Here is a 27,914-nt window from a genome sequence, read left to right on the forward strand (position 1 = left end):
GTTATGGTGTGGCACGTTTTACTGTGGTTTGTTTTACTAAAATTCTTGCGAAAAAATTAAAATTTCTTTCACACACAACTGAGCCGTTTGCCCCTGTAGTTGCAATTTCAAATTCCACTACGATCACTTCTGTTAAAATTATTGGTGCTGTTACATCTGATTCATGCATAAATAGATAAGAAATATATTTCAAACTCATCTCGAAATTTAACTTTGATTTCCAGCCAAATGAGATAAATGTTTCACTTCGCTAAGTGGCAGGTGGCAACTCTGCTCAGCTGCTATCGTAAAAAATCTACTTTGCTTAGTTTTCTGCTGCCAATTATTGTTTGATCAAAAAGATACTACATAATGTAAAAAAAATCATAATTAACATTTGTATTTACGTTGCAGAAAAGCGTGCTAAACCAAACAATGAAATATTTGGTAATAACGAAAAAAGTATATTGCAATGCGAGTTGCAACCAAAATTGTCTATGCCAATAAAATAGTCATAAAAGCTATAAAAACAAATTATCTGTTTGGAAAAAGTGTTTAATGAATAACCAATTTTTTATTGTACACATTGATCACTGATACTTGTCCATAGAAAACATTAACGATGCATTTATTCAACAAAGGCATGAATAGGTACAATAATTATCGCCACAATAATAAGAACATCACAGTGTGCATCTATAAAGCGAAACCGAGAGATTTTGATATTGAAATTCCACTCCGAACGGTCAACGACTCGGTTGCTTTCATTAAAATTTTCGTTCAACACATTTTTGAAATTCATTGTAGTATAACCATTTTTAGAATTTGAGTGCTGCTTTAAGATTTTGCTGTTTGATTTATTACTTTTTTATTTCGTTTGAAAAAATGAACACACTGAAATATGAAATACGGTACAAATAAACTTTCACAAAATCAATTTGTATTTGTATATTTTTAAAAAATTCAAAATATTATTTTCTTCGAAAACACATTGAAATGCCCTCCATATAGAATTGCATTATTTTATTTATTACAGCATAATGGCAGAGCTTTCAACTGAGTAACGGAGAAAAGTATTTGTCACATCTGAAGGCACTTAGCACTTTAATTCATCGACCGATTAGCAGACAACTTTCTCGTAGCAAACCAATCAACAACCAGCCCCGTTGGCCCTAGCCCTCCGACACGACGAGATCATTCAGGAAGCACTTGCATTATAGCTCTATGCGTTTTAAGATGGTAAATACCACGCACTAAACACTCCTTGGTGAGTGCAAGAGAAAGCGTTCAGAATTATTAACGGCACTTGTTATGCCATAAAAATACTACGGGGCCACAAATTGCCACAACTTGTGCACCACTATTCACAACACGCACAAACACCAACCGTTTAACCAGCGATAAACAACACTGCAGCGGCACACAATCGTTGAAGATACGCATGCGCAGCTCGTACACTGCGAACCGAACTCATCGAGACGAGCCAACGAAGAATGTACGCGGAGGAGTTGTGGGTACGCCTGCGCAACGCTGAGATTCTTCAACGACTAAAAGTGTCAGCCACAATCGATGGCGACTTAACACACACCAGTATAAATGATATAAGTATGTAAGTGCGCTTAAACAATCTGCTCAAGTGATTGGTGGTGGACTGTTGGCTGGACTGGTGGATTGGCGAATGTAAACTGTCGACTGGCAACTGACAACTGACTTTAGCTGGCTGCAACAGCCACAACAGCCGCAATGCAATGACTTACACACAATGCCTTGAACACAGTTGCTGTTGTTATATTTCTTGGCCTGATATTAAATTCTTTGTTGCCTGTACGTACTCTGCATTGTTGTTGTTATTACAGTTGTTGTCATTGACACTGAAATACGAACAAAGTAATGGCACAGTGATCCAGCGGAGGAAAAAAGTGTTCGTACGAATACTCGGCAACAGAAGAAACAACAAAGAATGGCAATTTTTCCGTTGCATACGAAGACTTACAGTTGAGAAGTCGACTGCTTGAGTCTCCGGGCAGGCTGTCAGTCGCCGGTTTCCACTGAGTGCACGAGCTAACGTAGCACAAGCGGGCAACCAAACAACAAAAACCCGAACTAGAGGCGAAAGAACGAACGAATCACTTCAACTGTAAGCACAAACGAGCCAACGGCAGTGCGAAGCAGTGGATCTTCCTCAACACAATTCAGTTGCTGGTAAGTAAAATAAGACACAGCTCCAAAGCAAATTGCGATGTAGAATGTGGGTTGAATACGAAAACATTTGCTGTAAATATCTAAGCGACAAGCGAAGAACCATCGGCAACTCATCCACCCGTACACAAAGAGTGAAAAATGTACCTACAAACTGCTGCTGCTTCGTGTGTTGGACCAAGGAAGGAAAAGCAGTGAGGTAGTTGTGGGATCGTTTTAGAGATGTCAAGATTAACATGAGGGCAATAGGAGCATTCTTTAGGTTATGACCTTTTTATCTTTATATAATTTATATAGTTTCCTGGAAGAATATTCGAATTGAGACCTGAGAAGAGATTATCTTGGAGAGAGGTTAAATAGGCTGTAACTCCTTCACTTCTGCTCTACGAAAAAACCTTTTTGGGGTGTATATGAGTGCACTATTTCACTGAAATATTTTCATTTCCACTTATTTTCCCACAGTAGCTTATACGATTGGAGAGTTGGGCCCAAATCAATATTCTTCGGATCTGTTATTATTAGGATAATTTCAGAGGTTTGCTCTGAGTAAATGCTAATTTCGTTCGTAGCTGGATATGCACTCACCATATTTTAGAAAGCGATTAAGAGTGTTTCTTACGAAAAAAGTTAAATCTCTGTAGTAATAAACTGAAATGCCCAAGAGAATTCAACTGAAAAACGCTTATGAATCATATACAACTGATTCGCAAGAATGATCGGGGATTTTCAAATACATTGAGAATATCATATTACTATGTACTTAAATCAGCATGGGAATTTGGGAGATCAGAAACTACAAGTAATCTGAATAGAAGTTATGGTCAATCTTAAATGCAGCGAAATGAAGTAGAACTGAAGATGTGGTGAGAACAAGCACACGTGTATCAAAACGAAATGTATTCACAGATATTCACTATTAAAATGCAATCAAGAAGGTACGAAAATACAGCTCTTCCCTTTGAGATCAAGAGCAAACCCACACAAACCAATAAATTACAGCGATCACCTTAACGAACCCTCAGCGCCGCCCACTAATGCAGCCTCGGCGCCGAGGAAGCTGCAGATTGCCTTTACATATATGTATGTATATGTGTGCGTGTGGCTGTGTGCTTCTACACAAATATGTTCATATGATGTGTGTGTGTGTAAAGTACTCAACGATGAAAGATGAACGACTTGTCTTCGAGTAAATAAACGCCAGACGCGTGACAGACAGTCAGTCAGACATGCAGGCAAACAAAACGGCCAGTTAGATGGATAGTGGGTTGCTGTTTTTGCAAAACGCACGCAAGCAACAATAAAACCGATCGTGCCCCTATGTGCATATGTAAATGAGAATAAACAGAGCGCATGTTTGCTTATTTGTTGTGTAGCATTGGAGCCACTTGAACCGGGAAGAAATGAAAGCAGATAATAACAGCATTTTTCAGAGCATCAACGCCAGGCAGCTGTGAATCAAGCGAACGTGCTGTGCGTTGCCCGCCAGGAACGTGGAGGAAGAGTAGAAGGTGGATGAGGAAGAGAGCGGGGGGAGCTGAATAATACTCAACTGGAAGGACAACAATGACGTGCGAACTTTGTTATTGGAACAGCTTTAACGTCTTTGTTCAAAGTATGCGTATGTTTGTTGTAGTTGTAGTAATTTTATTATTTCTTCTTTGTCGTGCTGTGTATAGAGTTTTATTAATCGCCTTTTGTACAATTTTTATACAATTAATAATTTTAATTTACGACAGCGAACACGTCGCTTGAAAGCTTACGAGAGTCTTTGTTATCAGATTGCGCGTTATTTTATACATTTTCCCAATCAGAGCCCGCTTATAATATGTATCGTGTATCTATGTGTGTATGTGTATAGGATGCGATCATTTAAATATTTATTGAAAATTGGTGCCGGCTCATTAAAAAACAAGTATATTATCCGCTTCGATAGTGTATAAAATTACATTTAAAATATAATACTAAGATATCAGTGGCGCGGTTTAAGCGATTAGTGTTCGCCACATCAATGATTCTTGGGTTCAAAATCAGAAACAAGATACATCAAAACTCCGGAAGTATTTCTGACATAAAAGTTTTAGGACCCCTACACTGGCGAATAATTGCGGAAGAAATCCATCAGAAAGAAAAAAGGCTGTGCCAAAAAATACACTACATGTCTCGAAATAAAGTTCTAAACTTCATAGATATGCCGCAATTATTCGTCAATAGTCAATATTCCGCATAAAAATCAAATAATTGTTCAAAAAGCAAGAAGAACAAAATATGAATTAAAAATAAAAATGTTGGCATTTTATTACATAGTGATTCAACTTGAAATTCACCACATGTACGCCATGCTTCTCGCCCTGCAAACGTCTCACAATTTCGCATGAATCCATTCGCATGGGCCATGCCGCAGCAGCTAGCGCGTGGCCAACAACAACAAGTAAATTGGCATTTTGGAGACGCACAAAACGAAGCGACCCAACTAGCGCGATGCCAAAGCGTTTATTTTTTTGAGTTCAAAGCAGATATGGTACATGTATATGTAGCCTTTTTAGAAGGCAGCGATGAGAAACTCGGGTGTCTGTGTTTATTTTAAACGCACGCGCACAACCGGAACGCTTAAGAGGCACGCCGGGCCATTAGCCTCCTTTCTGCCACGCGAACAATAGGGTCTTAGAAAATACGAGGAAATACCGTCAAAGGAGAAGGTCATTCGGGCAAAGTACGCAAAGAGAAGGCGGGGGACATTGGGATGAACCGTCAGAGCAGTCCGGCAACCCACATACTTGGGTGTGCACTAATAGGTATGTGTGATTGATATATGTGTGTGTGTTGGTGGAACCCAAACAAGCAATTTGAATTAGTAGAGCTGCCAATGTATGTAGCAACTTGCTACAGCATACCACAAACAAGAACAAAAAGATGTCCCAACAATGAAGAGCAAAGCAATTGAACAGGCGACAATGAATGCATTGGTGAGGGATATGATAAAGAAAGACAAAGCAGAAAAAAAAACATTAAAATAAATGGGAAAAAGTTAAAGACACATAACAAGCAACAAGAGCAAGTCAGTGAAGCAAGAATTTTTATTAGATGCCAGACATTTGTCTGGCCGAATTGTGAAAAACACTCGCTTCACACCGTTGCATACATACACACATACTACAACTACGGAATAGATCTGCTCATGAGAAACTGAGTACATTTACAATATTTTTATATATTTTTATGTGTATATGTATGTATCTCTACAAATATGTTTTTCTGCTCGAGCACTTCAAGTGCATTCCGCTTGACTTTGCCTGCGTCTTGCGGCATGTGGCATGCGGCATATGCATGGAATGTGTGGCGCTTGCAAAGTGCGCTTTTAGCTTTTGTTTGAAGTTGTTTCAGCGCGCCACATTTACGATTTGAGTGATGTGCTTTACATTTATATATTTAGCTGTTTTTCTTGCTTGTCACTCAGGGATTTCTTAACGCGCTCGAGCAGACAGCCATGAAGTGGTGGTCAGCACAAATAATATGAGTAACGGTTAACCCATTATTGGCTAAATAATGTGGGGTGTACGCCGATATTATGATTGAAAAGTTTTGTTTAAATGAGATAAATTTGCAGAAGACTACTTAAAGTTGGCCATAATTTTTTGAGTAAAGCTAGTTTTGCCAAAAACGCTTCAATTTTAGAGAGTTTGATAACCTCGGGACTGTTTTCAATATCATCGGAACATGAATCAACAAGTCTTTAGACACCGAAATAGGTTCATGCCATAACTTAATAGTTCCACTCCAAGGTGGCGTGTGTTTTGTTCGTTCGAATGACTGAGTGATTTTATTGGGAAATCAAAAATCATACTCCGGACTTTGAGATGTGAATCCACAGGCGTTCGTTGCTAAGATCCTTTTTTTTTTTCAATTTGGATTTTTGTTTAGGTGGCACTCGAACCCGTGACTATCCCGATTGAGGTAATGCGCTCAACTCCCACGACAACGGCGAACGCTATGTTTTTTTATTTGATCGATTTGTATTCAAACTGCAACGAAAAACTAGATAGCCCCTGCTTGCGTTTTATTCGCTATTGGTGCAAGTGAATACAATTTCTAACAATCAATATTCACAGGAAATTTCTGTTGCAAAATTCCTCATTTAGCTCGGGTACAAGAATTACTCGCTGACATACACGAACACCGATAACGGGCCAACATAAATAACTCAATGGGTTTATAGGCCTTTGGAATGTTGTAAACACGATTTTTCCATTTCCCATTAGAGGCGCGCAGCTGTCCGTTTCGCTGGCCAAGTAAGAGGCGGCAGTCAGAATGTCAGACAGCTGGATAGAATTGACCATGACAGTCTATTATATCACTTCGCACATACAACAGCATGTCCATAAATATAATCTGGTAACATTTGTTGTTGTGCGTAAGCAATTTATGTCTAGAATTATCGCGTTAAATCGTAAATGTAAGTAATAAAGAATTGCATAAGAAAGAAAAAAATGTTTAACAGTTCTGACATTAGCTGCGCCTGCTTCACATTTTGCCTAGATTTGGCTTGAAAATTGTCTCGTTCGTTGTCATTTGTTTTAATTGATTATGACTTTGTAAAGCTGCAGCCACTGACATTGTAATTAAGTCATAATTTCCTAAACAAAGTGAGCGAGTATTCTAAGTAAGTGCGAGTACGCGGCTTGTCAACAAGTCTAAAATAGAAATAAGTTCTAAAAGCTATTGAAAAAAAAGAAAACAAAAGAAACGATCAGATTCAAAATTTAAATACTATATATGTATCCATAGCCAAATCTACATAGGTACAAGTAAATCTATGATTATGCCAAGTTTAGGTTATTTGCTATCAATTTACCCAGACACTGAAGTTCGCTCCTTCAGATGTTTTCGCTGTTGTTGCTGGTGGCTAATATGTAATCGTATATAGAATGAGGAAATATTACCATGACAAAGTCTTATTTTTATTACATTTTCCAGCTTCAATATGTTAATTTGCATTTGTCAACTGAAATGGGCAACTGCACCGACAACGCGCGCTAGCACAGACTAGTACAAGTGCCTCCAGCCATAAATGGGTATTGTTCGCAAAAGGATATTGACATCTTGTGTTGTCAATCAGTTGCAGCGGAAAAAAACTAATTTTTTTATTAAAGGATGAAGACAGCACGGGCACACGAACTCGTTTTGCCTTTTGCAGTTCCTCATATTTTTCCGCATGAAATTCTTTATTAAAGTATTGTTTATTGCTAAAGTAGCTTTTTGTTCTCGTTGTGTTTTTAAACTTAAAATATTTGCTTGGCGAAATGAACAGTGACATGAGCAATTGCACAGATTAGTGCTTTATGACGAGAATTTAAAAGTCACGTTTAGCGAATACACGTACATATGCATGTGTGTATATATGTAACATACATATATATGCGTGTACAGTTAGATGAAAAGATATGCAAAAAAGCCAAATGCATTTGATTTACATATATCGTCTTATAAATTAATGACAAATAATTTGCTGGAGTCGTTATATCATAATGACTGTGAACAAAATATGCAAAGTGCTAGTGGCTTGTTGTCGTTGTTGTTGCTTGTAGAATTAATGACACCTTTTTGTTCTATTTTAATTATTATCTGACTTGAAATTCGTAATGTTTTTATTGCTAATGTGACGTGCCATTCATTGCTGTCAAGAGTGTTGCTACCGAGTTAAATCTAGAAACGGCTAATTATTGTCAACTTTTAATAAATAAATAGAAAACCAACTCTTTTCTTCTGTTATTCCATGGTTCAATATAACTGACAGTTCCGGCTTCAATATTTGCGCTAGGAATACATAATAAACTGCAATATATAATTCGGTGGCAAAATAGACAAATCTATAGTCTATAATGTAAGCTTATGAAGACTAGTGTGTTAGAATAAATTAATACAATTTGAGAGCGGTGGCCTTTGTACATTTACGCAGAAAGCTATTTTCGCGCCGTTATAAGCAGATGAAAAATGTACACAGCTCAGTTAAAAATATCGATACATAGTTCACTTCTTGAAGTTCTTCTGTTCGTTACAACTAGATATCAAGACAATTGTTTCGCTTTTTCACACATTTCCTCTTCAAAGCTGTTGGAACCTTTGTTGAAAGCAAGACACGTAAAAAGTAAAATTATCTTTTTTATTTTTAGAATTGTCTAAAAGCAACAATGCGTGACAATCTTCCTATGCGTGTAATCTGGCTGAGGTGAGAAAATAGCAGAAATTGCGTGGAAAGCATACAAAACAGATCGTGCTACCTTCGGGTTTGCTGACTCACAGATCGTCGATTTATATGCAACATAAGCAAGGGATTGAAGGGGATAAGCGTGTGCCTAAAATCAGAGCAGCAAGTGAAAGTTTCCATGGGAGCGTGTATGTGGAAATGGACGTCCAGTTACCAAGGCTAAATGAGATGGTTGCTAAGTGCGGGTGCTAGGACAATTTAAACAAAATTTTGAATTACGATACTTGTATAATATGTAATAGATTTGCGTATATAATAGGCCGATTTGTTGGACGTTATTGGCGAGACTCCCTTTAGGAGCAATGGAAAACTAACGGATCCCTTGCCAATTCCTTATATGAAACTGATTTCTTAATAGTAGGCGAACAAAAATCCGCTGGGCTGATATTTTCACATAATTAATAAGTTTGAAGACCTTGCAAAAGTGGAAAAAAATCGATAGAAATAAATTCGCAGCCGCTTTCGTTGGCGTACCGGCCTGTGCCACACTACCGCCTAATTGACAAATTTTAGTTCAAATGAGTTTTTTGTTTCTTGAATTTCTGCATGCAAAGCCTGGTCACGGAGTCGAAAAGTCATTGACTCCAAGCAAACCATTGCGCATATGCAAATTTCATTCACCTCGCCTTATTTGTTTTGGCGATTGACGTTGCCCCTTTGCGTGTCAATGATTTATGCGTTTGTCAAACTTTTGTGGCTCATTGGCCTGTTCATGCAATTTTTGGGTAAATTATTATTTTTATTGCTTTTCGTACAATATTTAAAAACAGTATTGAGAATACATTTCCTTCCGCATGAATTAAATTTTTATATACATATATATGTCTCCTTATTACGACAGGCAAAGCAACAAGAAAAACGAAATTAGCTAAATTGAATTTCGTGTGAGCATATTCGCAATTTTAGACATAAATACGTTACATACGATATAAAGACTAATACTTCTATTAATTTGCAAATATGAAAGGCCAGAAATATACATATTTATACTATATTTACGAAAGTGTAGAAGCCGCCGAGCATATAGATATGTCTTGCTACAGTGTTTTGGCTTTGCGCTATTCTGCTTTTAGTTGTGTTTGCTCTATTGAAGGTTATTAATACATATGTATTGTATATGTGTATATGTGTATTTCAATCACTCAAGTCATGCCGTTTATGCGCCCATTATCCCTAATTAATTGCGTACTCGTTGTTAGCCATGTAATTTAGTTTGCCATAACTCGTGGCTAGCTGACTCGTAAAGGCAAGCTAAAGCGAAGTCAAAGTCAATGTGCCTCACCAAATAAGACACATTCATACCACAAGCCGTCCGTTAACCATTGTCTCATACCCATTACATTTCTTTTTAAATATTCTTTACTATACCTATTTCTTAGTCAGAAAATATTCTTCAGTAATATAATAGTCATTCAAAGCGTGGCGACTTTCCCACTTACAACACCGCACCTCATCACAGCTCGGCTTACTCCAGTACTCAAGTGGTTGGGCTTTTTGTTTCTTGCCAGTATTGGCGCGGCTGTCAATTAGTTTTGTGCTTACTGCCCCCTTCACCCTTTCTTTTGTAATTTTTTCATTCATCGCCTGTCACTTTTGTCTTCTTTATATTGTGAATTATTGCTTTTAAATCGTTTCAAGTTTACTCTTATCTCATTTGTCTTATGGTTATGCGAGTTTTTGTTTTCGAATTTTTAATTTTTAGTTTAATTTTTTATTTTTGCCGTCATAAATTACATCGTAATGCTTTACATATACATTGTTAAATTAAGCGAGTATTATAAAGTTATATTGTATTTTCAATTGATTTTTAACGCCTTTAAATCGCTAACCCCCACACCTAGGAATACTTTGAGTTTTCGAAATAAATACACACCCTACCCTATATTTCATAGATAGAAAGAGAGATAGAATAATTGTAATCATCAAACATAATTCAGTCTGTCGCATGAAATCGCATTATTCACGTGACGTCATACCTTCACCTTTCCGTGTTACTAATGATTCGCGCTTACGTCGAGATATTGCTTTGAGTATATCTAATACACAGAGGAACTGCCTGAGAAAATACAACTTCTACTCTTCGAAGTCAAAAAATATTTTATTAAATTTCTGATACAAAGCTATTTCGAAAGATTTTTATCGTTGTTATTGCATATGAAATTTTTAGTTCTTAACATTAGAAGCCGCGGTGGGAGAAGTTTTATTTGAGAACATCTTTTGAAAATAATTTTAACATAACCTTCAATATGTGAATTCGATAAATGCCCGTATATTATATTATTTAATGCAATTTTACTGTTTACTTACATATTTATTTAAAAAATGCTACTCAGTTATACGGTAATCAGTTGTACAAACCTGCAAAAAAAATTTACATATATTCAGTTACAATGTATACAAGATGTAATAAGAATTGATGACATATAGTAATAATTCGTCCATTAAAAACGCATATTGGAAGAAGCTTGAGGCCATACGATTGTACCTTCTTTTTTAGAGGTGTTAAAATGAAAAAAAAAGTTAACAAAAGTGAATACAAAAGAGATGCAACTATTTTCCTTTTCAATTCTGTTCGGTAGTAATTTACATAATAATAATTTCTTCTTTACACTGAATTTACTTTTTCCCCATCTTTTTGCGGCTAATACTTATATAATACTATTATATGCTTTCGAGCATTCACCGATTGACCTGATTCAAAACCGGTATCTCTATATTTATTTATGAGGCCTTAATGTCCGAATTTATGGGCTGTCATTAAATGCATTTTAATTGATTAACAACTTGATTTAAATCCGTTTATGAAATATAAAATTTTGCCTTGCTTACGCTTATCTGCTGTCACAGATTTATGTCATTAAAATATTTTATTACTTAACATCCAGTTCACACATACAAACATACATATTTCATATTACATACAGTAATGCAAATACATATTTCATATATTTATGCTCCATTTAACCAAGACCGATTTATATCGCTTCAACTGAGTTCCTCAGCAATTGTTTGAACCGATTTCAGTGGGCATTTTTTAGTGTTATTAATTTGCTAATTGAGTCACGTTTCCCTTCATAATTATTATTAAAACTTCAGTAAGTAAATGAGATTAGATTTGCTCTGTAGACGCTTTGTTGTTATAAGAATATATGCATGAGAATCTAAAGTAGCTTCCACCAGGAATTAGCCTTTCTCGCTCAAGTAGGCTTATAAAGTTTTTGCTTATGTTAATTTGCTTTCTTTAAAATATTTTCTTGTAGAGTTCAGGAAAAAATATATATCATAAATGTTTTTCTCATTCTTGAAGAACTGAAATGATTCACAGCTGCATTGCACTTTACATCCTACACTCATACACACAAAGTTATAATGTAGAAAGTGGATCAGGTGCTGATACATTGCAGGTGTTTACACGAGTCTTCGCTTTCATTGGCTGACTTTTGCCTTTTGGCAACAAATCACATTCCACCTATAAAGTGCGACCAAAGACATTCTTGCTTTGACTTTGTACCAACGCGCGCATACACACACTTACAAGTCGAGAAGAATTACCCATTATATTTGTATACAAATGTTTATAAATTAAAGGTAAATGTTGGATACCCAAAATCTGGCAAAAGAAGCAACCTAATGGAGCCTTTTAAACTGACAACCGCTTGTGGAGCCAATTATGCAGTTTAGGGAGCAATGAGATATGATACTGAAACTAAATCTCGAAAGGTGGTAATTGAGAAGAAGAAGCATTCGATGAAGCTAAAATATATCAGAAGTCACCTCAAAAACTAAGACTCTCTCTTATTCCACAAATTGATTAACTCCTAACAGATTTGCTCAGATAATTACTGGTGGTATAAATTGAGACTTTCACCCTTTCGTCTGTAAAATATGGAAACATTCTCGTTTTCAAATAAAAAAAAAAACAAATAATGTATATTAAATTCTTAATGTCGCGTTCAACAGTGCATGTTAAAAGTATATTTATTTGTGGGCACAAGCGTATCGGCATCAATAAAATTTATTGCCACCAAATGTTGCACAATAATAAAAAACGTGAGTGAAACGAGTTTTGACGTTCAATTAGCAACGCTTGTTATTGTTTTAGCAACAAAAAAAGAGCTCGAAACGAATCGAAACTAAATAGGGTGGGTATGGCGGTTCTCGGTGAGCGTCGAATTAAATCGACTGGGTGGGAGTGTCAGCTGTAAGTCTCAACTACCAACATCCAAACACTGTTACACGCCTTTGCACATACATATATATGATATGTGATACTGCCAAAAATGTATGCGATGTGTCAACGACGACGCCAATAGCGGCGGGCGGCGCGTGCGCAACGGTCAATGCACCCGAAGCATTAAAGGCAAAGAAATTTAAATAGAAATGAATAAAATCGTAAGAGAAACGCTGATTCGTACACATAAAAATGTAGTGGCAACATTTGTGAATTTTATAAGATTTACCAGCGTTGTTGTCGTTGTGGCTGTCGACGCCAGCCGCAGTTTCGGCGGAAATTGAAAGTAATCGAGAGAGATTAGCCAGTTGTGACTGTCATTTTTAATTGGAGTTGGTGATAGTGGAAATTAAAAACCCGAAAGAGAACAACAACAATTTATAAGAGCTTAGCACTGTTAATTTATGTGGCAGTTAAAATCGCTTTATAGGCCGCCCCGGGTGGTGTAGGCTCCAAACTATGCTTACATACATACATACAAGTACATATGTACATATGCACAGTTGTATGGCAGCTCAAATTACACATAAAACAGGTCATAAATTTTTGAATTAAATGAAATTTAATTTTAATTTTCACAGTCGTTTACATGTGGGGCAAGATACTCAAAACTATGTACCCACTTTTATATATTTGCATTCATAAATAGGTACATAGTTTACTAGTAGTTTCACGCACGGCTTGGAATATGGAATTCGTTGGCTGCTGACGGAGTAGATACATTTAATAAATGTAAAATTTTTTAAATATACCGCATAGAGTTAAAATCTAATGTTATATTTATGTTTATATTGTATAATGTGGTCAGGTAATTTACTTTTATTTAATATTTGTGTAACATTTTATATTCTTTTTCCAACGAATTAACTCTAAATATCATATTTCTGCCGAGGGGCGTTTTACATATCGGCACAACTATCATGGTAGGAAGATCACCACGTAATAGCTAAGAAAGCGAGGAGTGTGCTAGTTGTGTGCCTGGGCAATCGATTATTTTATGAAATCGCTTTATAAAGGCGAACTGATGTACTTCTAGCCGGAAACCAAGGACACGTATTTGCTATAAGCAGTTCCTTTCACAACCAAACTTTTAGATTGTACTGCTATTTGATGCCTTATATATATACTTTTTACCTAATAAGTAACATTTAAAGATTTTATCAAAATGTTTTCAAATTCAAATTTCATTGGCAACGTGTTATATAAAATATTTTATAGTTAGCATACAACTGCAATGGCGTAATCCAAATGGGCTTTGTGCAGAATTAAGTACGATTGAGCAAAACAAGAATAATTAAACAAATTTGAAAAATGCATTTGCCTTTACACTAGCGCTTACAAGCCAGAGTACATATATAGCTTTTACAACCACATACACAAAATCACACATATTTCAACACTCTTCTATAAACATTAGCGCGACTATAACTTTTTCCCACATTTCATACATTTGTGTGCATATATTTAATTATCTTGCTGATTGATGTGGCGCCGCAACGCAATAGCCCCCGCATCTTGTCACAATCACGTCTCTCCTTCGCCACCGTCTTTATATCCATAATTTCGCTTGCAACAGACGGCATTCGTATATGGAATTGGCGCCGAGGTCTCGCCTTATGACAAACGACACTGCATTCGTAATATTCGCAAGAATGAGTAGCCGAGCACAACAATTAATAAATTTAATATATAATCATGATGAGCGCTGGCGCGTTGATGCTGTAGCAATTATCAAAAATTCTTAAAACCATCTCTTCCGTTGTCGCTTTTTTCTGCCTTTCCCCGCTGCGGCGCACAGCATGCGATTAACCATTTTAAATACCATCCATCAACGTGTTTAAATAAGCATTTCGTAATCGCTGGTGATTTTGGCAGAAGGCCACTTATGGCGTTGTCATGCTGTTTGAAGTTGGCGCCGTTGCGGCTGAGTGAATTCGTGGTATGTGAAATGCGATATGTGCACTTAAGAGGTTGTTTTTGGCGAAATGTCAAAGAAATTTACTGAAATGAATTACAAATAAATTTAATTGGCTTTGTAAATAAATATATTTGCCATGACCGATTGGCGATTACAGAAGAATTAAGTACGATTTTGACTAATGATGGATTCATATGGGAAAGAGGAAGATATTCACAAACGAGGTAATCTGCTTCACTCTAAATACCAAGTTTTAAGGAGTATCTTTCTTATAGTCTAACTTCGAATGTACAATAGATCAGTTGGATTCAATCAAACGGCTTCTATGGTATTCGAAAGAAGTATTCTGCCAAAAATGTATCGAATCATGGACAATGAGTTTAAAGTTGAGTTGTTACATGTAAATAGCACGAACTTAAGAGTTTAGTTTCGACACCGTTGCTCTGAAGGCGATATGCTTTTGACGAAAGGCTATCAAATGCATATCTCATATCTTTTACTCTATTGTAAAAGTATGAACTAAGGCACCGAATTATTAAAAAGAGACGAACTACGACTATTTTCAGGTAAGGTCAGCTGCAAAACTGCTTCCTTCACTAAAATGAATCGTAGAATCTCTACAATTTATAGAGGCTCTAAAAGAGCGAAAATACGAGTTGAAAGTTTGCAATTTATTAATTAACTTCAAACGGAAACTAAACAAATATACTTATATATTCACATGTATAAATATTGTTGGCAAATAGTATCCCTTCTATTTTCACATCTGTTCTATGTATTTACATTCTCACTGTAACCAATGAGACAGAAAATAAAAAGGCACTGTCTCGTTAACCAAAGAAAATCGAAAAGATAATTGTTGTAAAAATAAGGAAAACTAAAAATAAACTTAAAGCAAACCAAAGAAGCTGTAATGACAGTGAACGCGTATGAAACCATCCACAGTGAGGCAAAATAAATAAAATATGGAGAAAATTCCCTGCGTCTTCATAAATCTTGCTCGCATACATATATTATTTTATTAAATTACTTAATAAACTAGAAATTGTGGAATCTAATTCTCCGTCGAATATCCTTTGAATTTTTTTCCTCAAATCATCAATTATTTAGCAGAAATATGTTTGTGCGCGAGAATGTGTCGCAGGCTACCCAAGCGACTACTAATTGTTCAGTACAGATCAAAAGGCCACGGGTGCATATACCACATATACATATAAAAGCAAACAAATCATGCTAAACTCATATGAACGCATACAAATATTTTCCCGGATGTATACATACATAGTATACTTATTTGTTAGTATAAGTTTCTCAGATCGTCACTAGTATAGTATATGCATCAGCACTTGATTAGAGGAAAAGAGGAAAAGAATAGCGTAAAAATTGTTGTACTCGCGTAAGGCATTGCGGGCAGTCTGCTCAGCTGAGATAGAAAATTTGGCAATCATCGAGAGTGTGCACAGTTTCAGGTATATACTATAAATATCTTGTATGAACATACATAAATGCATCACTCTAAGAGCACTTTTAGGTGACCAGTTACTAAAATTTCTTCTTTTTTAAATATAATCATGAGTATGTTCATGTTTCTCCCACTGTGTGCACGTTGGCATGCTTAATACGTACATGTATATAAATAACTGAGTAATAAATATTTTGGGATTTTTATAAATATCTATGTGTAGTAAAAATCGTCTGTCTATTTCCATTTGCCAAGCTCTGATTTTTTACACACGTTATTTATATATTTATCCCGACTATAATTTAGTGGTCCCATTGAGACAAAACAAAGCTGTGAGGAGATGTCAGCGAGGTTTTTGGTATTAACGTGTAGAAATACAAGCAAATGTGTATACATACTTACATATATGCAGATTTCTTTCAGGATTTCTTAATGTTGTTGGATGTGATTGACGTATTTAGTGATGGAAGGTCTTAAATACTACTTTAAGAATAAGGATCACCGGGATTTCGATTATCCTACTTAATTACGAGATTTCACTAAATTCTACCATTAACACAAAATTGATTTACATATTTTTTAACATATAATAATTACTTCCTAACTGAACCCTATATCAATATCATATCTACAGAATTTAAATCACGAAAACTAAAAATGTTTGCATTAAATTCAACATTTATTCTAAATTGCTTTAGTTTAAAGGTATAACAATTATTGACACTAAAATCTAGTTGAGTGGGTCTGAATTTGTTGGGACTGTCCTTAAGAGATATCAAATATTTCAGAAGTGGCTGTTATAAGCGCCATGATAATATGCCTGAGGATGGTGGGCATGGCCGATTTTCTTGACAACAGCGTTGAAGCCATTGTGATCGTCGGCGGTGTACTCTACAACGCGTGTGGTGCCATCAGCTTCCGCCAGGGTATATCCTCCTAGATGTCAGAATAACATAGAATAATTAGGCTAAAATATTTCTTAAAATCAACTTACCCTTGACATGATCACCATCACGGTGCTCCCATTGGCTCTTATGATCACCGGTATGTGCGTCCTTTACGCCATATTCGAAAGTGTATTTGGGATAGTGGTGGGGCTCATGGTGCTCGTAGTGGTGATCCTGGAAGTCGTGGTGAGCATAACCATGTCCAGCATAATGCAGAGAGTTGTCGTGACTGCCATAACCGTGGTGACCGTCAGTGTGTTGCACAACCGAGGCGTAACTGGAGGCGTGTCCGTGTGGAATGTATCCTGCACAAGCGACACCAAAAAGTGCGGCAGCGGTGATGGCGAAACACGAAAATATTTGCATTTTGTTAGATTTATGGTATTTATAACTCGATAGCTAGACTTTGGGTGTTCACTAACTCTATCTGAATGCAGTGCTTGACTGATGTCGAACTGCTGTTTCGAGTTGCTATTTATATGCAAACATTTTCGTAAACTTTAAATATCACTAAATTGATTATGAAGGCTTCAATCACAAATCGTTTCACTAAATATACCGTTACGGTGTCTTAATGAGATACACAAAGTTAAGTTTCATTGTAAGATAAAGCCAAAAATTATTAAATGTATTAGAATGACCTTTTCACAGCCCTTACTTCATTAATTGCTTCAACTTTCAAATACTTAATTTGAATGCAAAAGTTCATACTTAGTATTTTGATTGTTTTAACGAAAATATTGATATGTTGAACATATTTATTCCGTCTACTTTGGTATATTTTCGTCGGGTGCTTTCATAGCCAAACGTGAAACAGTAATAGAACCAACAAAGCACTCGCAAGTGTTGGTCGCTTAATTGAAGTGTGAATGGAATCAGGTACAATATGAAGTTACCTAAATATAGCACAAAGGTGTTGAACTAATAATAGTACCGTGTTGTTAGTGGTTACTGTCATAAACTGGGTTGGTCGGTGAGTGGGTCTCTTAGTCACTATTAACCGACTTGTGCGCTTGGGTGGCTCTGGAATTTGCAAAGCGACCTTGCCAGGAGTAAATGATTGCCTTCAATTCACCAGTCGAGTGGTGCTATTGTTTAATGGATTTTCGTTTTTTTTTTCATTTTTGCAATTAAAAATTTGAAACACACGCATTCAGAACGCGATTGAAAATATAATTAAGGAAAAGAATTTGGTATAAATAGTTACTGCACTCAGCTGATTGGTATCAGTTAGCCACTGGCTTCAAACAGAGTTACTAATTAGTATAATTTTTCGCCTTTGTAAATCCAATTTAAAACTTAAACTAAATATGCAAATCCTTTCGTGCATCACTTTTACTGCTGCCGCACTCTTTGGTGTCGCTTGTGCAGGATACATTCCACACGGACACGCCTCCAGTTACGCCTCGGTTGTTCAACACACTGACGGTCATCACGGTTATGGCAGTCACGACAACTCTCTGCATTATGCTGGACATGGTTATGCTCACCACGACTTCCAGGATCACCACTACGAGCACCATGAGCCCCACCACTATCCCAAATACACTTTCGAATATGGCGTAAAGGACGCACATACCGGTGATCATAAGAGCCAATGGGAGCACCGTGATGGTGATCATGTGAAGGGTAAGTTGATTTTAGGAAATATTTTAGCCTAATTATTCAATGTTATTCTGACATCTAGGAGGATATACCCTGGAGGAAGCTGATGGCACCACACGCGTTGTAGAGTACACCGCCGACGATCACAATGGCTTCAACGCTGTTGTCAAGAAAATCGGCCATGCCCACCATCCTCAGGCATATTATCATGGCGCTTATGGTTATGATCATGGTCACGCTGGTAGCTACGTGGAAGTTAAGCACCATCAATGAGCGAACTCTCTAACGAATTAAAACGAACTTAATGCAAATGAAACTATGTTGTTGTAATCAAAAAATTATGTAATTTTTTTGTAATATATATATATACATATATATAAATTTATGAATAAATTTTAATGTGGAATAAAACAGTTATAATTGTTTAGCGCCACTCTAAGTTAGAGAAGAAAGTACTATGCTATGAGTTAATAAGAATGAAGAAGGATTGCCTGCGAAAAGTTGCAAATGATTTCGTTGAGTTGATCATTCTAAAATTGCTAAGTTTCTTACATCTAACGGCTAAATAGAAGCTACGCATATTTTTGTCGTATTTATGTATATTTTTTTGCATAGTCAGACTCACGGGGAAGTAATAAATTTTGTGCGAAATTTTCACTTCTATATTGAGGGTTTTTTATTTTGTTTTATTTTTTATTTTTATACTGTTTTTCGTTTTTGTCTGTTCTTTTTAAAAGAGGAATTCGCCTTCTTTGCTTATTTCCAATTTTATATTGCCGATTTGTTATTTTAATTTCATTCTTTGACATCTCGGCGCAATAAATTTGTGCCAGTAATCTAGTATAGGAATGACTAAAGCGAACGGCAGCTCAATGTCGCACAGAACAGGATGGAGACTCAGCTTTATTTCCGTAAGATTATTGAATAACATAATATTATGTATAAAAGTATTACAATTTTCATATTTAGTTTTCAATTATTTACCAATATAAATTCTATGTGTATCCGCTAAATATTTATGCAGATTATTTTTGGCACAGGGGGTGCCTTCCAGCAACTAAACTACACATACTTTGAACGCAAATTATTTAAATACATATGCAAACAACACATGAAAAAAATTTTAGCAATTCACTAAATAAAAATCAAAAATAAAAATTAATTTATAATAAAATTTTGAAATGCTGATGCTAAATTTCATAGCGCATCGGTTGTGCGTGTTCATTTAATTAAACAATGCGCGAAAACTTACCGTTCAATTTTATTCACATTTGCTGTTATTTAAATTTTTATACACAGTTAATTCTATTTCGACTTGATATTTTAGAATGGTATACTGCCAGAAATAGCTTCAAAAATTCACCGCATTAAATGAAAATTTGATCACCTTTTGTGGAATAACGCATGGCTACATAAATATTTTATTTAAAAACAAAAACAAATGTTGCACAAATTACATTTCGTATTCAAGATTCTATTGTTAGTTTTGTTTTTGTGTATATTGCAATAGTGTTGTATTGCAAGTTGTTCGTTGGCAAGTGGGCGAGAGCGAAAACGCGCATTATTTAACTAACCCATACACATGTTTGATGTGTATGTGCATAGTAAATGAGAGTTTCTTAATTTAGAAGAAACAATTACAATTACAATAATAGTTTAGAAATTCTTCTAATACACCATTAATTTCATTCGAAAGAACGATCAGTATACCATATATAGGTGTGGATCATCGAAGAACTCATAATTATGCTAGTTTATTCATTTCTATATTAAAACATATTCTGAATATTTCTCTAAGCTCGACAGTATTTCTACTAATAAAAATAGTGAAATATCCTTCGATGTACAAATAACTTTATAACCCAAATTTAGTTTAACTAAATTGTATATCATTAAGTTCCATGTTTCCTGTATTTTAACATAAACATCCCATAATTGCATCAATATTTTTTGCCGCTGCCGTAATATTGGAAAACTAATGAAGAACATCGAGCCGTAATTTTATGGGTTACTTATTGAGCATATGTAGTTTAAAGAAATCATAAGAGCGACGCACGTGTAACTTTCGTTCGCACACTGCCATATAAATTCATATTTCTTTTTTCGGTATTTCAAGTTGTTTTAAATATCCTTGTCTGAAACAAGAGCATTTGGACCCTGAAGAGTTTTTACACCAGAAGGCCACGAAATTAGATGAATGAATTTTAACATATTTCCTTTAATTGAGCTAATGAAAAATAATTTTTAGCTTTTATTTACCTTAGGTACGTGTTTAAGGGTCATGATACGATGGTCTTAAGCATCCACTTATTAACTAAAACTAATACTATCTCATAGTCACCTCAAAAAATAGTCTGCCGTCTCCTTTTCCAAACAACCGGTACTTTACCAACAACCAATTGCGTTTAAATTCGTTTCGTTGTGTAAATAACAAGTTTTTCAAAACTATATATTTTTTTAAATTAAGTAATTTAAGTTTTTTAAAAATACATACAAACTCCGATGAACCATAGATAAAAAGTGTATTTGAACACTTTAGACTCTTCACTTATCTTCTATTGATTATCTCACAGAATTCCACAAGTGGAGCTGACTCAATTCAATTTTCCGAACGCAGGCACGGACGGTACACACGACTTTCACGGAATAAATTCCCAAAACAAATTATCGCACTGCAGCTTTAGTTTTCGAATTTATTTTAAATTATCTCAATTATTACACACCACTGATGCCTTCTATATTGAGCACTTTTATTTTAATTAAAACGCGAATTATTGCTTTATTTGGATTCTAAGTTAGATTTTATTCCACACTTCCTGTAGAAACCACTGTGGATAGGTTCGAGTCGCACTTCTTCTGAAATTATTTTCGCAAAACTATTGAAGTCCGGCTTGCATTTATTTATGTGTCTCTGTTCGTTATTTAAATGGCCTATGCCCGTAAGTTTTCGATCAAATAATTAACAAGATTTGCTACGCGTACAAATTGTGCGAAAATTGTAGTTTTTCCCCGAAATGCCGCGGCGTGGCCGAGCCTGAGAGAAAATCGAAATAAGACTGAAAATTCGCAGATCCGCAAAGTGTGTGGCGAGTGCGAGTTTTGGCTGTCCGGCTGCCCAGCTGAGGCATAGCAACGCGGTCGGTCGGGCTGCTGCCTAGGTGGCAAGAGCGTTAACCAAATTAGCTTGCGCTCGCTGGTGGCGGCAGAAGCTGCGACGCAGAGGTCGCAGTTAGAGGTTTTGGACTGCTACGAAGCAGAAACAAAAATAATGTGTATACGAGTATGCACACTTTAAATACACCAGCGTGTTCCTCAATATGTATGATGTGTACAGGGCAGTATAAGCATGTATGTATGTATGGTAGAGCAGATAGTTGCTTAGCTGTGTGTGCACACCGAAGGAGTCTGCAGTTTATGCACACCCAAGGAGCTCACTGACCGACCGACCCACTGCCGGCACGTTCGTGCAATTGTAAACAAACATGCTGCCGGCGTTTGGCAACACAGAAGCTGCGCGCCACGCAAGTGATGGGGCGTATACGTGATATACACAAAATGCGATCCGATATACATACATAGCGGTTATATATACATACATAGATATAGATAGGTATAAGTATGTATAATATATATACATTGCTAGTTGAGTGGGTGGCAGGGGTTATCGCGTTCAAATTTGCTATTGCTGTTATTTAATTTATATTTTTGGCAATTTTTAGGTTTTATTTTTATTTCAGTTAACAACAGCAACAAAACCGCCGCCATTGTATTATGAAACTTTCAAAAGCCAAAATGTAGTAAAATAAAGTGAATTTCTGTCTGTATGATTTCAAAATGAGTAGCTTTGTGATGTATTTTTAAATTGCGACGCGTGTGCGCGATATACAAGTACAAATAAATAAATAAATCAAATATGTTAATGTTTTTTTAGGCATAAAATACAAAAATACTCGAATTATAAACCAAAGTATTTTTGAAAATCAATTTTAATTAATTATATTTAAAAAATATGGGCAAACTATTTTACCTAAAAGACTTATTCAAATCGACTTTCGAATTTAAATAAAATCTTATTTAATTAGGAATCAACTTATTGAACTTAATGGTAGACAAGTCAAGCACCAATGAAAATATCGCTTGACATAATGTGATATGGCACCAACAGTGGATGATATCAGTTCTTACTTCCCCTAGCATACTCCTACTTAATCTGCTAATTCTGTCACAAAAATATGTGGAAATCATTTACAATATGATTCCATTTTGTAAAAATATCTCATTTCCGGCTTATTGAAGACTCGACTTTGTGTTTAGTCTAAAACAAGTTTTTTGAATCGGATTATAATTGGGGATATAGACAAGCTGTAACTAGAAGTCGAACTTAATATCTTAGTTCAAGTTGATTTAACTAATTACTACAAGCTACCTTAATATACAATATTGTATTAAAATAGTTTTCTTGCAGAGCTATTTTTGAAATACATTTTTGGAGAAATTTGTTTTTAAAATAACCACATTATTACACAGAAACAGCGACCCAAATTCTCAATTTAGGAAACTCCATAAAAATCAGCAACATCAACATTTGTAAAATAACCTTCTTAGCGAAAACTATTTACACAATTTCGAAGGAGCAAATATACGTGCTAACAGCAGCAATAATATTCCAAATTCGCACAGCTAAATCATTTGATTATTGTACTTGCTGTGCCAACTACAAGTAGTACCGAGCGGACATTTTGTCGGCGGCAATAAGTGCACTTGAAATGGCGGGCCTTACATTTGTACACAAATCTAAGTGACAACCCAATTGCGTACAACAACAACATCGTAATGAAAATTATTAAATTCCAAGTTGTTTCTTTTATTTCATTTGAAAATGGTTTTGCCATTGTTTAAAATATTCCATTTATTAATAGTTGTAGTCTCTATATTTATGCCATAAGCTTGTCATTTCGCATAACAGGCAGCAAGGTGCGGAAGACGTGCCGCTGACATTAGCACGCACAAATGCAGGCATTGCTACACTTGGGAAGAAAATTGTGCTCATCATTCATTGTTGTTGTTGTGCATATTATTAATATTTATACTAATGCTTTGCATTCTTGTTTTCAATATATTTCGGAAGAAATCAACTTTTTAAAATTTATAAATTTTTAATATTTGTAAGAAAGAAACGGCATCATATCTTTATCATTTAATTGAAACCACATGCTTACAAAATCAAGTCTCAGCACATTAATACAAACATAGAAGCTTGATAGTTTTTGGAAACTTCATGGTACTGAAAATGGGCAGTTAGTTAGACCCCATGTAGAGAAGCATTTGCAGATTGCTGCGAATAAACTATTTGACACGCGTATCTTCGCAGATCGTTCACAAAGTTGTGGCTAAAAATATTGCCATTGTTAAACGCCGCTCGATGTTGACAGCAGTACAGTTGCTCGAAATGCGTCTGTTGATATCACAAAGCGAATATGAGCGAACAAAGCCTGCAACATCGATCACGACACACCAGGGTCCCGCCCTTGTTGCGCTGTCTTACTACTGTATAAAACCAAATAAATAATTTGCAACTATGTAGACATATATTAGTAGCACATATGTATCTACGCCGTTGTGTCATTTCCCTCGAAACAATTTGTTTGTTGTCGAATAAGTCCCTTTTTGGGCACTGCTGATGTTCATCCACATCTATTTATATTGGTGCGTGTATGACCCCTTACGTTCGCGTTTCGTATCTATTAATACTCGCGAAAAATTTATTGCCCAAATTTATTGCGCTAGTAAATTCGTCCAAAATGGCACAAAACTGAATTTATGTTAATTCTGCGCTTCGCCTTGTAGCTTTTTTTGGAGCGAAACTGTTTATTTGACTTTATTATTGCCCATTTTTTATACCCCTACACAGCGTGCTGTACAAGAGTTTGCCAATTTTGTTAAACCCAGTGCTCCTTGTGACAGTAGAAGGTTAGTGTAGGCATATCAAGATGCATGCTGGGTTGCAAATAATTCACATTTGAATTAAAATTTTTTTATTCTGTAAACCCAAATACAGGATTAAAAAAATAAATAAAACAAGTAAGGAAGGGCTAAGTTCGGATGTAACCGAGCATTTTATACCCTCGCAAAGTCAAATGGTATACTCGTTTGAGATTTCTTTGTGGATTGACTGATATTTTCGGTAGAAGGTCAACTATAGGCACTGGGGTTCACATATTTCGTACTTAGGGGCTTAAACAGTTTTGGTTCGATTTAGACAATTTTTGGCCACAAGGTGGCATACTTTAATCGCATTATTCACGCAAAGTTTTATCCCGATACGTCATTGTTGCCTGATTTGCCACCCGATTTCAACTATTTTCACACCGTCAATAGAAGTGCTAAAAACATTTGCTTCTAGTGAATTTTGTTATTATAGCATTAGCGGTTTAGGAGATATGCACATTAAACCTATTAGAGGCGGGACCACGCCCACTTTTTAAAAAAAAGTTTTAACTGCAGATGCTCCTCCCTAATGTGATCCTGTGTACCAAATAACAGTCTTGTATCTTATTGCGGCAAGTTATTTGTTTTTGATTAATGGCGTTTTGTGGGCGTGGCAGTGGTCCGATTACGCCCATCTGCAATACCAACCGTCTCACGGTACCAAGAAACATGTCTACCAAGTTTCATAAAGATATCTCAATTTTTACTGAAGTTAGAGCTTGCACGGACGGACGGACGGACGGACAGACAGTCACCCGGATTTCAACTCGTCTCTTCATCCTGATCATTTATATATATATATAACCCTATATCTAACTCGATTAGTTTTAGGTGATACAAACAACCGTTAGGTGAACAAAACTATTATACTCTGTAGCAACAGGTTGCGAGAGTATAAAAACAAGAAAAAACGTTAACTTCGGCTGCATTGAAGCTGGAATACTCTTCACAAATAACGAAGTTTCCATACAAGAATTTGATTTTGATCGTTCAGCTATTTATATAATACCAATAATAGTCCGATCTAGAAAATTTCTTTAGGTATTATAGCGTTGTCTTAAAAAATAATCTATAACAAATTTCGTAAAGATATCTCGTCAAATGAAAAAGTTTTCCATACAAGCGCTTGAGTTCAATTGTTCAGTTTGTATGGCAGCTATATGCTATACTTGTATTAGTCCAATATTGCCGACTCCAACAAATAAGCAGCTTCTTGTGGAGAAAAGGACATGTGCAAAATTTCAGATCGAAATCTCAAAAACTGAGGGACTAATTCGCGAATATACAGACAGACGGTCATGGCTAAATCGACTCAGCTCATCATGCTGTTCATTTAGATACATATTTTATAGGGTCTCCGACGTTTCCTTCTGAATGCTAAAAGCTTCGTAACAAACTTAATATACCCTGTCCAGGGTAATTATTATTCAGCACTTTCCAAAACCCGCTTGTCTAATAATGAATAATTACTTATTAAGCTGCTTCATCTGAGGCGTAAACTTTCCACGAATATCTCGTTAGAGGATTCAGCATTAATCAAACGTCGCGCGGTCCCACCCAGTGGCAACTATGTCTGTGTGTATGTGCGCATAAAACAAAAGCATACTGCGTGGTCCGCTATAAAAAATAGAAATATAAGTACATACATTCCAACGCACTTGTCATCATCACCATTCTAAAGAATTTCACGAGAATCTTTGATATTAACTAAATTTTTTTAGCCTCATTATTAATGCCGTTAAAAAAATTCCCCACGCCATGTCTGCTCGAAAAAATGCTACTTTTAACTAATAATAAAATCGTCGCATGAAGTAAGGCAAACCTGAGAAAACGATGATCGCTCAAACATTGATTTTTCGATTATACCCTCTGCTTTTGGACCACCCTAAAATCACTGCAATGACCTTGCGAACGCGTACGCCTACCCGCGCTCTTCCTCGGAATTGTGCAATAAATCTTCCTCCGAATATTTCCACAGCTTTCCTTTAATGAACGCTTAGCGTTCCCTAAATGTGATTACTGAGTGCGGCGATGAGCTTAGCATACAGAATTCAACTATTTTCTACAACATCTCTATATATATGTATTCGTAGTAGATTGCTCTTGACATAATGCGGAAGAAACTCTCGGAGCTTGCCATCTCTTAAACCGCAAACTGGCTCAATGTACTGGGGACATGCTATGCGAAATATGCTAATTAAGACGAGTGTATAAAAAGTTAGCAACTTTTCGTTTTCAACTTCATTCATCTTGCGATTATTTTCCTAAATCAGCAAACAAACATACATAAACACGAAAACACTAATGTTCAAATATTTTTATTCTAACGTGTGTTGCTCATCGCTCGCTAACAAAATCACACGCACTCTCTTGTATACATACATTATATACAGTATAAGTATGTATGTGCGGAGAACAGAAAAAATATAGAACCAGGTGACAAGGTCGTTTCTTGGCCTGCCCAAATTCATGAGGTGCTAAATTTGCTTCGGAAAAGATGTGCCGCAGAAATTAGCATATTTTGTTTGATTATGAGCTTTAGGAATACACCCAAATTAAGTGTTTTTTATTGAATATGAAACTACTTTTGGTGTGATGATACTTTTTTGTCGCTTAGCAAACATACAAAATTTACAAATAACTGATGCTCTTTTAACTGCCACCAAATTTCTTCACAGATGGTTTGGAGCTGGCTACAGCAGTGAGTTCCTATCTGAGACAAACTTCTCATTCAAATGATCTTTTTAAAAGTATTGACATGTATGCTGATGGCCAAGCGACATTCAAATTCTCAGTAAAGGGCACAATCGATAATTTCTTTGACCTTGAACCGGTTGGACAGTTTCTTTAAACCTCTTAAATTACCTCTAAATTTAAATTTCGTAAAATAAATTTTCATAAGTAATTCCGAAGGCCACTTTCACGAAAGACTTTGAAAATAAAAATTCTTTCTAATAATAAAAATACTAACGCAATATTTATGTGATTTTCCCACATTATTAATGAAAACAGATAATTAATCAGGGTTAGATAAATAGTAAAATGAAGCGATTACCTTGGCGTCCTGCTGAGTACCGCCGGCCACATGCAATTTCTCGACTGGCGCACAAATCGTAGCGCGAAGCTTCAACGGCAAAGCTTTGAGCACCATAATTACACACCGTCGCAAGTAATTGCGAACGCCCAAGTTGAATAATTAATAATTTTAATAACAATTATTTAAACACTAATTGAGCGATAATTTGGCAATTGCACGGCAGCTAATGGCGGAGGTCAAAACAAGTTGAACTTGACGCTAGTAAATTTACGGTTTCGCGTGCGAT

The 27,914-nt window shown here is 35.9% G+C and overlaps 3 protein-coding genes and 1 long non-coding RNA gene across 8 annotated transcripts in view; 2 read left to right on the forward strand and 2 right to left on the reverse strand.

Moving 5' to 3' along the window:
* Window positions 1–27,914, reverse strand: part of AdamTS-A (ADAM metallopeptidase with thrombospondin type 1 motif A) — a 72,601-nt gene that overhangs the window by 25,048 nt on the left and 19,639 nt on the right. Inside the window, exon 1 of one of the 5 annotated variants that reach the window (XM_070112873.1) lies at window positions 20,945–21,646. The exons of 1 other annotated variant lie outside the window; for it this stretch is intronic. The gene's annotated coding sequence lies outside the window, so the exon portion shown is untranslated. Of the gene's footprint in view, window positions 1–1,126; window positions 1,255–1,366; window positions 1,677–20,944; window positions 21,647–27,914 lie in introns of those variants that run through there. 3 more of the 5 variants (XM_070112872.1, XM_070112870.1, XM_070112871.1) reach the window with 3 other exon arrangements.
* LOC118680173 (uncharacterized) lies at window positions 1,811–8,939 on the forward strand. The gene is made up of 2 exons (XR_004975676.2): window positions 1,811–2,181; window positions 8,346–8,939. It is a non-coding gene; the product is annotated as an uncharacterized lncRNA (long non-coding RNA).
* Window positions 16,712–17,744, reverse strand: LOC106615939 (cuticle protein 8). The gene is made up of 2 exons (XM_014232333.3): window positions 17,046–17,744; window positions 16,712–16,987 (listed from the first exon to the last, which is right to left on the reverse strand). The coding sequence occupies exons 1-2, from the start codon at window positions 17,362–17,364 to the stop codon at window positions 16,836–16,838; spliced, it is 471 nt and encodes a 156-aa protein (XP_014087808.3). The 5' UTR covers window positions 17,365–17,744; the 3' UTR covers window positions 16,712–16,835.
* Window positions 18,234–19,014, forward strand: LOC106615910 (adult-specific cuticular protein ACP-20). Its single transcript, XM_014232298.3, has 2 exons — window positions 18,234–18,627; window positions 18,686–19,014. Exons 1-2 carry the CDS (start codon window positions 18,309–18,311, stop codon window positions 18,874–18,876), a joined length of 510 nt encoding a protein of 169 aa, XP_014087773.2. The 5' UTR covers window positions 18,234–18,308; the 3' UTR covers window positions 18,877–19,014.

The sequence above is a fragment of the Bactrocera oleae genome, chromosome 2 (genome assembly GCF_042242935.1).
Source record: "Bactrocera oleae isolate idBacOlea1 chromosome 2, idBacOlea1, whole genome shotgun sequence".
NCBI lineage: Eukaryota > Metazoa > Arthropoda > Insecta > Diptera > Tephritidae > Bactrocera > Bactrocera oleae.

What these genes read in the sequence shown, in the direction of transcription:
- LOC106615910 (XM_014232298.3), top strand. Translation starts at nt 18,309, where the DNA reads ATGCAAATCCTTTCGTGCATCACTTTTACTGCTGCCGCACTCTTTGGT. An exon ending in TGATGGTGATCATGTGAAGG is followed by an intron (nt 18,628 to 18,685) that starts GTAAGTTGATTT and finishes TCTGACATCTAG; the next exon opens with GAGGATATACCCTGGAGGAA.
- LOC106615939 (XM_014232333.3), bottom strand. Translation starts at nt 17,364, where the DNA reads ATGCAAATATTTTCGTGTTTCGCCATCACCGCTGCCGCACTTTTTGGT. An exon ending in TGATGGTGATCATGTCAAGG is followed by an intron (nt 16,988 to 17,045) that starts GTAAGTTGATTT and finishes TCTGACATCTAG; the next exon opens with GAGGATATACCCTGGCGGAA.